General features: G+C 31.6%; 1 protein-coding gene across 1 annotated transcript in view; it reads right to left on the bottom strand.

Annotated features, from left to right (window-relative positions):
* Positions 1-3,040: 3,040 nt before the first annotated feature.
* The window catches only part of soat2 (sterol O-acyltransferase 2), a 17,692-nt gene continuing 5,752 nt past the window's right edge, over positions 3,041-14,980 (bottom strand). Inside the window, exons 5-13 of the mRNA XM_073852622.1 lie at positions 13,661-13,736; positions 13,423-13,507; positions 13,289-13,334; positions 11,912-12,041; positions 11,629-11,726; positions 9,424-9,522; positions 9,203-9,338; positions 8,354-8,499; positions 3,041-4,160 (exon numbers count right to left, since the gene is read on the bottom strand). Of these exons, the coding sequence (XP_073708723.1) occupies positions 4,107-4,160; positions 8,354-8,499; positions 9,203-9,338; positions 9,424-9,522; positions 11,629-11,726; positions 11,912-12,041; positions 13,289-13,334; positions 13,423-13,507; positions 13,661-13,736 (870 nt within the window). The 3' untranslated portion in view covers positions 3,041-4,106. The remainder of the gene's footprint in view (positions 4,161-8,353; positions 8,500-9,202; positions 9,339-9,423; positions 9,523-11,628; positions 11,727-11,911; positions 12,042-13,288; positions 13,335-13,422; positions 13,508-13,660; positions 13,737-14,980) is intronic.

The raw sequence follows: 14,980 nt of genomic DNA on the forward strand, positions 1-14,980 counted from the left end.
TAGCAGAATATTCTCTGGATATTAATCCTCTTGTTTATGGTCTGAATTCATGCAGTTGTTTCAGACAGTAGCCATCATGTTCTCTTTCCTCAGTTGTGATCATAAGAATTGAATGTTGACACGATGCATCACTCCTGAGTGTTTGGATTTGACTCAGTTCCAAGTTTAATAAGACAAAATGTTTTTAGTTGGAAGCCGTCACGCTCAAACACCAACATTTATTGTCTTACCTTGTCATTTGCTTTATATAATATGCAGTACTGCGGTTTTGTAACTCTGTATGTTCTTGCGCTGCGTTGTGCGAGGTTTTTGTAGTCAGTGGTTTTATTGTCTGCTTCTATTTTGTGTTGATGGTGCTTGGATTCCTGAATAAAACACGTCCTGATACGAGATGTCAGATTATTATTTGGCACTCAGTAATGCATCAGTATTGTGCACGAAATCTAGTGCTGCATTCATACAGAATGCGTTTGCATTGAAAAATGTGATAATTGCGGATAAAATCACACCTAGTTTGGTGTTTCTGGTCAAAAGTGACTGGCCTTTTAAAAACTGCATGTAAATCAGCATCTCCTCACTATATTATCAGGAAATCTTGGATTTAATCAGTAACGGTTTACTTAAAGCCACTAATGTATAATTAGGGTAAAGTTGTAGACTTGTAATGGTTTTTTTTGCAGGTGAATATGGTAAAAAAAAATAAACTAATAGTTCTCTCCTTACTTACTCAGTTGATTGATTACTTTGATAATTGCAAACATTTTTTGTATTACAAGTTTTCTAAAATGTTGGGTTTAAATATGCAAATGAGCCATTATTTAATAAAATGTGGTCTAATTTGCATACATTTCTAGTACAAAAATCTAAACACTGGATGGAGTCAGTTTCAAAATTCTTGTTTAATTTTTTTTTTTTTTACATATTAGAGTCAAAAGTTTTTTACTAAGGAAATTTTGGGTATCATTTTGTCACAACATATTTCAGAAAAAACAGACAGGAAACACTATTTTTTTTACCATTTTTTTAGGGAATAAAATTTCTATATGAGCAAATCCCTCTGTAAAAACCTTCAGGATATAGACAGGAATAAAAAAGTAAAGTTTGGTGTGTGTAAGTGCTACTGAAGTGGAGATTTATGGCTCAGTGTAGGAGAAAAAAACACATTTTGAGAAAATGGCCTTTAAAAATATGTATTGTAATTGAAATCTATTGACACAAATAGATAAAGTGCTATAAAAGAAACACTTAAAAGTGTCTTTTGGGTGTTTTCTTTCCACTATGAACACTATGAAAAACCAAAAAGCCCAAAATCTCAAACTTGATGGGTGCATGAAAAAACAGCATTTTTTTGTCTGCAGTGTCTCCCCTTAAAGTAGTCTCTTCTGCTCATCAAGACGGCATTTATTTGATTAAAAATACAGAAAAAAGCAGTAATATTGCAAAATGTTATTACAATATAAAAGAATGTTTTTTATTTGAATAATCTTTAAAATAATAATTTATTCCTGTGATGCAAAGCTGAATTTTCATCAGCTGCTACTCCAGTCTTAAGTGTCACATGATCCTTCAGAAATCATTCTAATATGTTGATTTATAATTAGAATTATCAATTGTCGGAAATAAAATATTTTTTGGAACCTGTGATGTATAACAAGTTGAAAAGAACAGCATTTATTCAAAATGTAAATATTTTCTATGCTATCGCTTTTTATTAATTTTACACATCCTTAGCATAGAAGTATTAATTTCTTTAAAAAATGCTGTTTTTTTTAACCTTTTATTGATCAAGGAATCCTGAGGAAAAAGTATCACAGGTTGCAAAAAAAATATTAAGCAGCATTGTTTCCAACATTGATAATTCTAATAATAAAACCAGCATATTAGAATGACTCCTGAAGGATCGTTTGACACAGAAGACTGCAGTCATGATGCTGAAAATTCAGCTTTGCATCACACGAATAAATTACATTTTAAAATATATTCACATAGAAAACACTTATTTCAATTTAAAATATTTTTCTGTATTTTTGATCAAATAAATGCAGCCTTGGTAAGCATACGTCTTCAAAATCCAAACTTTTGAGCGGCAGTGTATGTTGTAATGCATTATGTCTTTTCATAATTAATTGTAACCACGTTAAAATGCATTGTACTATTTGAAGCTTTGTTTGTCGTGTGTTTTCTAAAGGTGTAATGATGAATAAAAGAGTATTTTAATGCATCTGTGGTTGCAATTAATCATGAGATCATACGATCCATTAAATATGGTGCTTCCAAAAGGCATAATTAATGCATTAAAACTGCTTTTATAATGCATTAAACATAAAGGCTATAAGTAAAAAAATTACCATTCAATCTTTAAATGGCCTATACCTGTTTTCTTTCATTCAGCACAGGTTTTGTATTTCTATATGGAACCGGTTGATCATAAGTCTTAGTCATTTGAGCTTATGCATGTTTTTGAGTAATCATCCGCAAATAATGTTGTTTTTTTCTCACTCAAAAACTGAGATGCATGAGCTCAGAAAAAAAATTGACAAAAAGATTTAATCTCATATGTGACCCTGGACCACAAAACCAGTCATAAGGTTAAATTTTACAAAACTGAGATTTATGCATCATATCAAAGCTCAATAAATAAGCTTTCTATTGATGTATGGTTTGTTAGGATAGGACAATATTTGACCGAGATACATCTATTGGAAAATCTGGAATCTGAGGGTGCAAAAAAATCAAAACACTGAGAAAATCACCTTTAAAGTCGTCCAAATTAGGTTCTTAACAATGCATATTACAAATCAAAAATTACATTTTGATATATTTACAGTAGGAATTTTACAAAAAATCTTCATGGAACATGATCTTTACTTAATTTCCTAATGATTTTTGGCATAAAAGAAAAATCAAAAATTTTGACCCATGCAATGTATTTTTGGCTATTGCTACAAATATACCCCAGCGACTTAAGACTGGTTTTGTGGTCCAGGGTCACATATTTGTTTATAATATTGCATTAGGTTTATAAAAATGTAGGCCAGTCATTCGTGACCAGAAACACCACAAGGTGGGAGAAAATCCTCTAAAAGTAATAGAAATAATCATTTCGGGGGACAAAGTTTTTATAGTGCATGTTTACGTAGAAAAACAGAGTAAAGCAACGCAGTTGAATGAAAAAAAGGAGTTGTGTGTGAACAGCCCCTCGCATTTGCATAGTATTCTAATGCAGTGGTGACCTTGACACTTTGGCAAACCCTCCATAACGACTGCCAAAGTCAACTCAACCAACATTTACATTTGTGTCATTTCCTTCTACAGTAGGTTGCACTTTTTAAACTGCCTCCTTTAAATGATCGTCTCAAAATACGACATTCCTGAGGAACAAGAAGCATTTCTTCCTCCTGCGCTTAAACCACATTCAAAGATACTTCCTACTCCTAGAAATAAATGCCTTTTGGAAATACGCTTCTCTTGTTTCCTCTTTTATTTTATTTTTTACATTTGTGCTTCTGCTTCTGCATTGCTCTGGTTTATTCTTGAATCTTGCCTTTTCAGTCAGCGTTCATTGTTCTTGGGTGTTAAATTGCTCTTTGTTCAGTTCCTCATTTGCAAGTTGCCTTGTAGAAAAGCTTCCGCTAAACGGCAGTAAAGATAGCAATGACAAACACACATTAGATGTACGCACACTTTTTAGATTGTAGAGTTGTTCCGCCTTCAGAACCAAAACTTAACACGAAACGGTTCTTGGGTTCTGGAGTTAAGCCTGAAAGGGTTTATTTGCGAAACACTATATGTAGAGAGAAAGAGAGAGAAGCCGTTTCTATAGTACAGTTCTGTTTGCTGAGAAGCATTTACAATGTTTTTAAGCTTAACTCACCACCTTTTTAATAATATTTTTAATTTAATAATGTTCATTGTAATATTTAAAATATATACATTTATTAAATTCAAATCAACATGCCAAAAAGCATTTACAGAGGCTGATGTGCTTCCTGAAGACATTAAGTATGTTATGTAATGTATTTCATAATGTGTGATGGTTGATCCCTGAGCAGCGGCAGATGATGATGATGATGATGATGAAGATGATGAAGATGTGGTTTGAGATGTCACTGGTAGCTGCACGTCCATGAGCGCGGCGTCACCAGCTCCCAAAAACTCGTCTGTTTGGACAAAATGCATGAAAATATGAGCTTCTGGACATTTAATACAGCATTTTTGCACAGAAAATTAACGTGGTCATGTTGGTTCAGTGCATATGGAAAACATTGCAGTTACTCCAGTCTTAAGTGTCACATGATCCTTCAGAAATCATTCTAATATGCATTTATTTGATTAAAAATACAGAAAAAAAAGCAGTAATATTGCAAAATGTTATTACAATATAAAATAATGTTTTTTTATTTGAATAATCTTTAAAATATAATTTATTCCTGTGATGCAAAGCTGAATTTTCATCAGCTGTTAAGTGTCACATGATCCTTCAGAAATCATTCTAATATGTTGATTTATTATCAGAATTATCAATTGTCGGAAATAAAATATTTTTTGGAACCTGTGATGTATAACAAGTTGAAAAGAACAGCATTTATTCAAAATATAAATATTTTCTAACAATGTAAATCTATGCTATCGCTTTTTATTAATTTTACACATCCTTAGCATAGAAGTATTCATTTCTTTAAAAAATGCTGTTTTTTTTTTTTACCTTTTATTGATCAAGGAATCCTGAGGAAAAAGTATCACAGGTTGCAAAAAAATATTAAGCAGCATTGTTTTCACCATTGATAATTCTAATAATAAACCAGCATATTAGAATGACTCCTGAAGGATCGTTTGACACAGAAGACTGCAGTCATGATGCTGAAAATTCAGCTTTGCATCACAGGAATAAATTACATTTTAAAATATATTCACATAGAAAACACTTATTTCAAATGAAAATAATATTTTACAGTATTACAGTTTTTTCTGTATTTTTGATCAAATAAATGCAGCCTTGGTAAGCATACGTCTTTAAAATCCAAACTTTTGAGCTTTTTTTTTTTTTTTTTTTTTTTTTTTTTGTCTTTTGATAATTAATTGTAACCAAGGTTAAAATGCACAGAAAATGCACTCTGGTCATGTTGGTTCAGTGCATATGGAAAAAATTGCAGTTCCCTTTTTTTATTTTTTAACCCATGGAAAAAACAAGCCTCCATCATTTTAAGCCACACATGTCAGTGAAATGCACTGCACTGCTTCAGATTTCTTGCATGAAATCCATGAAAATATGAGCTTCTGGACAAAAAAATATGATTTACAGCATTTTTTCACAGAAAATGAGCTCTGGTCAAGTTGGTTGAGTGCATATGAAAGATCTGCATGAAGAAATGCTTGTTCCTAAAGGGATTTTTCACCCCAAAATGAACCATTTTATCAAAATGTCCTCCTCTTATTCTCCTGATCCTGCAGTGCCACCAAGTGGACATTTTCTTTTTTCTCAAATTGCCATTTTTACTGGTCTCTGATGTTTTTGAAATATCTGTTTCTCTTTATTTTTCATAATTGTATGCTCCTCTGTCTTTACAGGACTTGACACTTACTCTTTTTTTTTTTCCCCCTAAGGAACAAAGGGAAGACTGTATTTAATCATTATAGACTTACTTATATTTTAAACATTGAATGCCATTAAAGTTTATTAAATGCTAGGTGTAGTTTATTGTAGTATTGAAAAAACAATAATAACAAAGTTATATTTTGAAGTTGTTGAAGTTGTTAAACAAATATTATTGAAGTATGTTTAGCAAGAAAACGCTGTTTTAGTTTTTCTAAATCTAAAATGTTTGTTTAATTAAATGCGTTACTTGCAGATTCTTTTCAATTTACTTGCATATTTAAAATACAATAAAAAAAAATATCTATAGTTAAGACAAAAAACAACTTTCTGTTTGTACAGATTTTATATTTAGATCTTAGAATTATTTTCATTTTCTGACTACAGATTTTATAATAAATTAAGCCATATTTATGTTTTAAATATGAATATACTATTAAATTAAATGCCAGATAGTTAGTTAAAACAATTAGTTCTGCATAATGCACGACCAACAAACCCGTAATACGTTGAGACTCTTATTTTGAAGTGTTTTTATTACTTCCAGCTGCTGGTTCAAACAGATGAGGTTGATTAAAAAAAAAAAAAAAACTAATAATTGTGACTTTTTAATCTCGAAATTCTGCAGTTTGCAATTCTGAGGGCAAAATGTCTGACTTTTTTTTTTTTTTTTTTTTTGCACAATTCTGATTCCTTCCCCTAAAATCTGAGTTTACATCTTGCAATTGCTATACTTTGCAAGGCATAAACTTTTGGCATAAATTGCAAGTTTATATCTCACAATTCAGATTGTTCTCTATTCCTCAATTCGAGTTTGCAAAGGGGAAAAAAGTCTCAATTGTGAGAGTAAAAATTGCAGTTTCTTTTTTTTAACCCATGGCAGAAACAAGCCTCCATTATTTTAGTCCACAATATCAGTGAAATGCAATGCACTGCCTCAGATTTCTTGCATGAAATGCATAAAATGTGCACTTCTGGACATTAAATATGATTTACAGCATTTGTTTCACAGAAAATGAGCTCTGGTCATGTTGGTTGAGTGCATATGGAAGATCTGCAAGAAGAAATGCTTGTTCCTAAAGGGACTGTTCACCCCAAAATTTATATTTTAAACATTGTATTAAATGCCAGGTATAACTGAAATAACACATAAATAATACTAAATTAATATCAATATTATTGAATTACATTTGACAAGAAAACACTTTTTTTAGAAATTTCATGTTTAATTCAATGTTACCTGACGATTCTTTGTAATTATTTGTAAAAAAGTTACTAGCATATTTAAAAATAAATATTTATTATAATTTTTTTTAAACGACTGTCTGATTGTGCAGATTTTATATTTAGAATTTATTTTCTGATTATTTTTTGTTTAGAAATTTAGTTTTAATCAGTGTTACTTGCCAATTATTTGTAATGATTTCTGAAAATTTACTAGCATATTTACAAATAAATTACATTTGTTATCTATATTTAAAAAAAATAACTTTCTGATTGTTTGTTGTAGTTTATATTTAGAATTCGGTAACACTTTACAATAAGGTTCATTAGTTAAACATTAGTTAATGTATTAACTAACATGAACTAACCATGAGCAATACATTTGTTACTGTATTTACTAATCTTTATTAACATTAGTTAACGGAAATACAGTTGTTCATTGTTTGTTCATGTTAGTTCACAGTGCATTAACTAATGTTAACAAAATTTTTATAATGTATTAGTAAATGTTGAAATTAACATTAACAAAGATTAATAAATGCTGTATAAGTGCAGTTCATTATTAGTTCATGTTAACTAATGTGGTTAACTAATGTTAACTAATGAACCTTATTGTAAAGTGTTACCTAGAATTCTTTATTTTCTGATTATATGGATTTTAAATTTGGAATTAAAATTTATATTAAATATGGATATAATAAATTATGCTATTATATAAATATTAAATATTAAACAATTAATTAAACACCGCATAAGTAATACCAAATTAATATTAAAAAAAATTCTAATTGTGAAAATTTACTAGCATATTTAAAAATAAATAATATTTATTATTTATATTAAAAAACTACTTTCTGATTGTACAGACTTTATATTTAGAATTTATTTAAAATTTAATTTTTTTTTTAAAAATGAATAAAATGCCAGATAATGTGTAACAGAAATATAACCAGAAAAAAAATGTCGCAATTTTGTTTTTTTTCCACCACAGAATAAAATAATAATAATAATACCAATAATACTAAAAACAATAATAATAAGGGCAATTGCTGCTTTATCTCACAATTCAGACTTTTTTCCTCAGTTTATATCTTACAAATTATTTTGGCCGAAATTTGTATCTGCGTTTATATCTCACAAATCGGAGAATTGCACGTCTCAGAATTTTAAGGAAAATGAACTAAATTTTGTGAGATGACTTTTTTTTATATTAACATATTTTTTATTATCAAATTCTGTTGCTTAAACAAGCTTGCATCATTTTTAGTCGCAAATCCCAGTGAAATGCAATGCACGGTCTGCCTCAGATTTCTTTCATCCTGCTGTATTTGGGATCTGTAAGCACATCTCACACCATCTGTCAGTGTGTTCTTGGGTTGGCTTTGCTGCTCTTGTAACCTAATCCCAGACTGAACTTAATCGTCACAGTCTCTGAGCAACATCTGCACTCTGAGCTTTCGTGTCCAAACAGTGATCTGTTAATCACAGAGCTGAAGTGTGAGTGTTTTTATGTGATGGTTTCAGACGGATCTTTACCCCGGTGCGTGGGCACTGGATCTGAGCGTACCACTCCAGACAGTACAGACACACATGGACCCCCTGACCGATGAACAGACACGTCCACATCATGATGTTCCACACCGGACTCTTTCGCTTGTCGTTCACGACGAAGTTAAACACCACTGGAAAGGTGAAAAACACTCACTGCAATCAGGTGCTCTCCTTAGGGAACACGATGCTCTTAGTTGTTCTTGTAGTTACAAATTTGACTAAACACTGTAGACAAAGATGGAGTTCAAATAAAGGTGTTTCACAATGCCATAGAAGAGCCTTTTTGTCTAAATGGCTCCATAAAGAACATCTCTGCCCTCCAAAGGCAAAGTGCAGTAACTACGCGAAGACTGAAACTGAGAAAAATGCTTTTAAAGTTTTTTGACACTCTCATTTCTCTGAAACGGGACAAAGTTAAACCAGGAGACTGTGCCACAAGACAAAACAGTTGTCACAAAGTCCATTTTAAGCCTGAACTCAATTTTGACCAAATGTGTAGTTACTGCACTTTGCCTTTGGAGGGCAGATTCTGAAGAAGCTTTTTGTTTCACAAAAGGTTCTTTATGGCAAATACGGTTGTTCAGGTTATAAAAAAGGTAAGTAAGAGATGGTCCTTTAAAGAACCTTTGACTGAATGGTTCTTTGTGAAACTAAAAATGGTTCTTATGTTCTTTTGAAGCACCTTTATTTTTAAGAGTGTAGGTGAAACAAAGTTTGCAACTCCCTTTTTATACAGTTCTTACATTTTCCCCAAATGCATGACTTGTTTTGGTAGTTTTTGAATTCTCATAATACTATTTTGTATGTTTGACACAGGATCTCTTGCTTTCTTACCACCGATGCCCGCGAATGTGCAGAACATGACGGGGTAGAAGAATCCGAAGCCCAAGGTGAAGGTGTATTCATGAACTAATGCAGAAACGGCAAAAACAGACATGGTGGCCACCGATCGGAGCTTATTACCCGTCAGCTGAGGAATTGAGAGGATTTTAGGTCAGAATTATTAAAACATGACATGCATTTCACTCATAAGAATCTGGAGCATCAGTCCTCACCCAGAGAAAGTCTCTATAGCCGTAGTAATAAAGCCAGTCGTGTACGACGATGTTCCAGGTACGATAGTAATTAGCGAACGACGTTGAATTCCACCAGTCCTTTTAAAGTAATGTGACAAAATAAATCATTAGAATGTTTCTGCACTGCAAGAAATGCTTTCTTACTTTGATTTTTTTGTCTTGTTTTCAGTCAAAATAACAAAAAAAAAATCTTAAATCTAGAAGGATTTTCTACACAAGTAAAAAAAAAAAAAGTCTTGTTTTCAGAAAAAACAAGTCAAAACAAAGAGGTTAGAAAGAGGTCTTGCTTTCTGTTTGAAGTAAGATTCTTTTTGCTTGTTCTAAGCAAAAACTCACTTAATTTTGACTTGTTTTTCTGAAAACAAGAAAATAATTTTTCTCTTCTAGAAACGTTTTCTTGATTTAAGAACTTTAAGATATTTTGGCTGGAAACAAGACAAAAAATCTAAATAAAAAAAGCACTTTTGCTGTGCACTGTAAAAAGTTTTCACCATTCAACTTAAAATGTTAAGTCAGCTGCTGAACTTAGGTTTTTAAGTTAAATCAGCTTAAAGCTAAGTCATTTTAACTTATTGCAATAAAATGAGTTGATTTAACTTGTGAGTTAAAATGACTTAAGTTGATTTAACTTAAAATTTTAAGGTAGCTGCTAAACTTAAGTTTTAAGTTGAAACTGGTGAAAACTTTGTACAGTGTAAGCAAAAACTCACTTAATTTTGACTTTTTTCTGAAAACAAGAAAATAATTTTTCTCTTCTAGAAACGTTTTCTTGATTTAAGAACTTTTAGATATTTTGGCTGGAAACAAAAAATCTAAATAAGAAAAGCAGTTTTGCATTGTGGTGGTTTTATATATCAGTGCACAAATCACTGGCATTAAAGGAATAGTTCAGTCAAGAATGAAGATTCATCAGAAGATGGGTTTGTTCGTTCATCAGATTTGTATAAATGTGTCGTTCCATCACTGTCTCACAAGTGGATCCACTGAAGTGAATGGGTGCCGTCAGAATGAGAGCTGATAAAAACATCACAATAAGAAATCCACACTTCTCCAGTCCATTGGTTAATGTCTTTAGAAGTGAAAAACTGTGTTTTTGAAAGATACAAAAGTAAAAAAAAAAACTCCTAATTCAGACCAGACCACTTGTTTACTGGATTATGGAGTCGTATTTTAATTAAAAACATCGATGTATATGAGCTTTTGTCTTCTCAAGATGTTAACTGATGGACTGGAGTGGTGTGGATTACTTGCTTGGATCTGTACTTTATCAGTGTTTATCTTCAGTGTTTTTCAACTTTTACTTTACTACATTCCAAAGCATAATACTTTTTACTGCACTACATTTCATAAACAAAAGTTGTTGATTTTTAACCGTTAGTACTTAAGAACATTGAAAATGTAGTACTTTCTTGTACACAAGTAAATCTTATTTGAGTAAAAATAAGAAAGTACTACTTTATAATGTAATTAAGTATTAAATGATATTTAATATTAAACATAGTGCAGTAAAAAATACAATATTATGCTTTGGAATGTTGTGAAGTAAACCTATAACTGATAAAGCACTGACACACAGCAAAAAATGCTTTTCTTAGATTTTTTTGTCTTGTTTCCAGCCAAAATATCTGATAATTCTTAAATCAAGAAGGATTTTCTAGACGAGTAAATATTATTGTCTTGTTTTCAGAAAAAGCAAGTCAAAATTAAGTGAGTTTTTGCTTGAAACGAGCTAAATAATCTGCCAATGGGGTAAGAAAAATAATCTTGTTTTCTGTTTGAAATAAGATTTTTTTTTGCGTGTTTCAAGCAAAAACTCACTTAATTTTGACTTGCTTTTTCTGAAAATAAGAAAAAAAATTACTTGTCTAGAAAATCCTTCTTGATTTAAGAACTTTTAGATATTTTGGCTGGAAACAAGACAAAAAAATCTAAGAAAAGCCTGTTTTGCTCAAAAATGCTTCACTACTGTCCGCCTTTGATAACTTATAGATTATTGTGATGTTTTTATCACCTCTCATTCTGACGGCACCCATTCACTGCAGAGGATCCACTGGTGAGCAAGTGATGGAATGACGCATTTCTACAAACTCATCTACACCTTGAATGACCTGAGGGTGAGCATGTTTTCAGAAAATGTTAACTTTTGGCTGAAATATTCCAATAAACTACAAGACTTCCACTTACTTTGTAAAACATCCGGTCAGCGAAACGCAGCATCTCAGCGAAAGCATTGAGCCAGCAGTGCAGAAACGCGTAGAAACCCAACATTAACATGAGCATCCCTGAACATGACAGTAAAAATCAAACGGACTGCCTGAGAAATTCAGTAATAGATAGTTAATAATAATTGATAGTCTGCACATCCTAGATGACACCAGCCTGAAATGGAAAGTCAACTTCATGAAACTTTTGTGTGGAGTATGAGTGTAAGCTGTTGTTGTTGTTTGTTTAAAACAGTGTGTTGTACCTGGAAAAGCGGCATGGAAGAGCGCCAGGATGAACGTCCGTGAGCTGAACGGCTGGTTGCTCTTGTTTCTGAACACAGGGATGCACAAACGCACCAGGATGAAGTACAGATAGAACAGACTGGCCAAGATCTGTGAGGAACACAAGAACGGTGGATTCAAGGTGGGTCAATCTCATAAAACTAAATCTATGTTTAGTACTAATAGAATATGTTGTATCGTGACACAACGTTCATGACAAACTGCAGGTAAAAACACAGTTTTTTCATGAACCTGTTTGAGATTTTGGGCTTTTTTTTTTGTTTCATAAAGTGTTTTTTCAGACTAGTGAAAAGAAAACACCAAAAAGACACTGTTAACTGTTTCTTTTATAGCAGTTTATTTATTTGTGTCAATGGATTTCAATTGCAATGTATATTTTTAAAGGCCATTTTCTCAAAATGAGTTTTTTCTCCTACACTGAGCTATAAATCTCCACTTACACTTTTATTCCTGTCTATATTCTGAAGGTTTTTAAAGAAAGATTTGTTCATATATAATTTGCTTGATTTTATACAGCATTTTATTCCCCCAAATATTTTATAAAAAAATACATTGTTTTCTGATTGTTGACAGAAAGTGACAAAAGGAGATCCCCTCTGTATAAATATTTGACTCTAATATGTCAAAAAAAATAAACAAGAATTTTGAAACTGACTTCATTCAATGTATGCAAGAAATGTATGCAAATTAAAGCATATTTCGTTAAATAATGCCTCATTTGCATATTTAAATATTACAAAACATTTTAGAAAACTTGTAATACAAAAAATGTTTGCAAATGTAAATGTAATCAATTAACTGTGTAAAGTAAAGTAAGGTGATCACTATTAGTTAATTTTTTTTACCCTATTCACCTGCAATGTCTTGCATTAAAAATTTAATATTCTTTGTGTTAAATATACTCTATAAATATTATTTGTAAAGAAATGTATTCAGTTCATGTTGGGAAAAATCTGATTATTATCCCGCTCATTTGAGCAGTTGAGAGTTTTACTGTGTGATTAGAGAATCAAACACATTTTTATACTCATATATTGTGCATAAGATCATCTGCAGACCTTTTTGAACATGCCTTAAATTTGTATTTATTATTTCAAAAAATATTTAGCAGTTTATTTATTATAAAATTTGGAAGTATAATTGTTATTGCATATCATGGTATTGATATTTATACTAAATTAAATCTTTAAAAAAAGTTTATTAAATGTCTAAAATTAATAACACTTCTGAATGTGTGCACACAAATGCAAAACACTGGTTCTTAATTTTCTTGTTTGAATTTGTGGCTGAAATATGAGCCAGATGTGTTGTTTACATGAGCGATTACTCAATCCCACCTTCAGAAAGTTCATGCCAACGTAGTTCCACCTGATGTACGGGTTTCTAAAAGAGAACAACAAACAGTGAAGATATTGATTTGTAAGTTTGTCACGTCGTGTTACAGTCGTTTGTCACAACAAGAGCTGTTTACCGTGGATAAACCTCCCGATAGATCAGAGTCGGGCAGAACAGGAAATACAAATAGCTGGAGAGGGATGGATATTGCAGAGATTGACCTGTGAGAAATGATCAGGGTTAGAGCTTAAACCTCCTCTCAGTTTGGCTTTTGAATATAGAGAGTCAAAATATAGATCTTAGATTAAAGTGCATGCATTTCAGATGATATAGCTCCATATCTGAGGGATAGTGGTGGTGTTTATCAGCGTTACCCTTCTGGAGTGTGTTTTTGAGAACGGCTGGTGTGGTTTCACGGATAAACGAGTAGCTCTTCATCACAAATCTGATCTGGGGAGGAAAAGCAGGATTTGGCAGATTTGCACAAGCTCCTCACATCACATTAAACACTTGAGCGACACTTTAAATACAGGCTTCTTCTGTATGTTTGTTGTCTGTTTGACTGTCAATCAAAGTGTTTCTGACCGGTTTTGTCCTCTGACCCCGTGTTTGAACACATCTGTGTTTTACTGTTTTCTATGACGATATGCAGCCTAAAAATCTGTGGCCTGTTTAATTTGGCAAAGAATGTCAGACTTTGGTCTCTGAACCCAAATAAACATTGGCGCTAAACTCTGGCCACTGCTTTTATTTTTGGCACAGCCTAATAAAAACCAATGCGTTGTTAATTCATTTGTTAAACCTCTATCTGCATAGTGTATGATGTAATGGAACTTCTGCAACTATATGTGACCCTGGACCACAAAACCAGTCATAAGAGTAATTTTTATTTATTGATTGAGATTTATACATTGTAACATTATTTCAACCAAATTTTGACATTTTATTCTCCAAAATTGTATTTGAAACCTTAAAAGTAGACACTTTACTTACATTTAATGTGCTTTCAATACACATAAAATTACAATATATATATTGGTCAAAGATATTAGGATGTCCACATCAAAAGAAATTTACAAAAGTAATTTTATGTGTATTGAAAGCACATTAAATGTAAGAAGTAAAGTGTCTACTTTTAAGGTTTCAAATACAATTTTGGAGAATAAAATGTCAAAATTTGGTTGAAATAATGAAAAACATATATGCATATATATATATATATATATATATATATAGTAAAGCCCGAAATTATTCATACCCCTGGCAAATTCTGAAAGTTACTTTTATTCAACCAGCAAGTTTTTTTTTCTTTTATAAATGACACAGACGTCTCCCAGAATATAATAAGACGATGTACAAAAGGCATCATTGTGGAAAAAATGATACTCATCTTTTATTTACATTTGAACAAAAATTGGCATGTCCAAAATTATTCATACCCTTCTCAATAATCAATAGAAACGCTTCCTATAATTGCTGAGCAGCTTTTTGCATGTCTCCACTGGTATTTTTGTCCATTCACTGTGACAGTTTGCAAAGGGTATGAATAATTCTGGACACGCCACTTTTTCTTCAAATGTAAATAAATGCTAAGAAATATTTTTTTCCACAATTATGGCTCTTGTACATCGTCTTATTATCTTTTGGGAGACGCCTGTGTCATTTCCGGTCAAAAAAAAAACTTGCTGGTTGAA

This window comes from Garra rufa, chromosome 12 (assembly GCF_049309525.1).
Source record: "Garra rufa chromosome 12, GarRuf1.0, whole genome shotgun sequence".
NCBI lineage: Eukaryota > Metazoa > Chordata > Actinopteri > Cypriniformes > Cyprinidae > Garra > Garra rufa.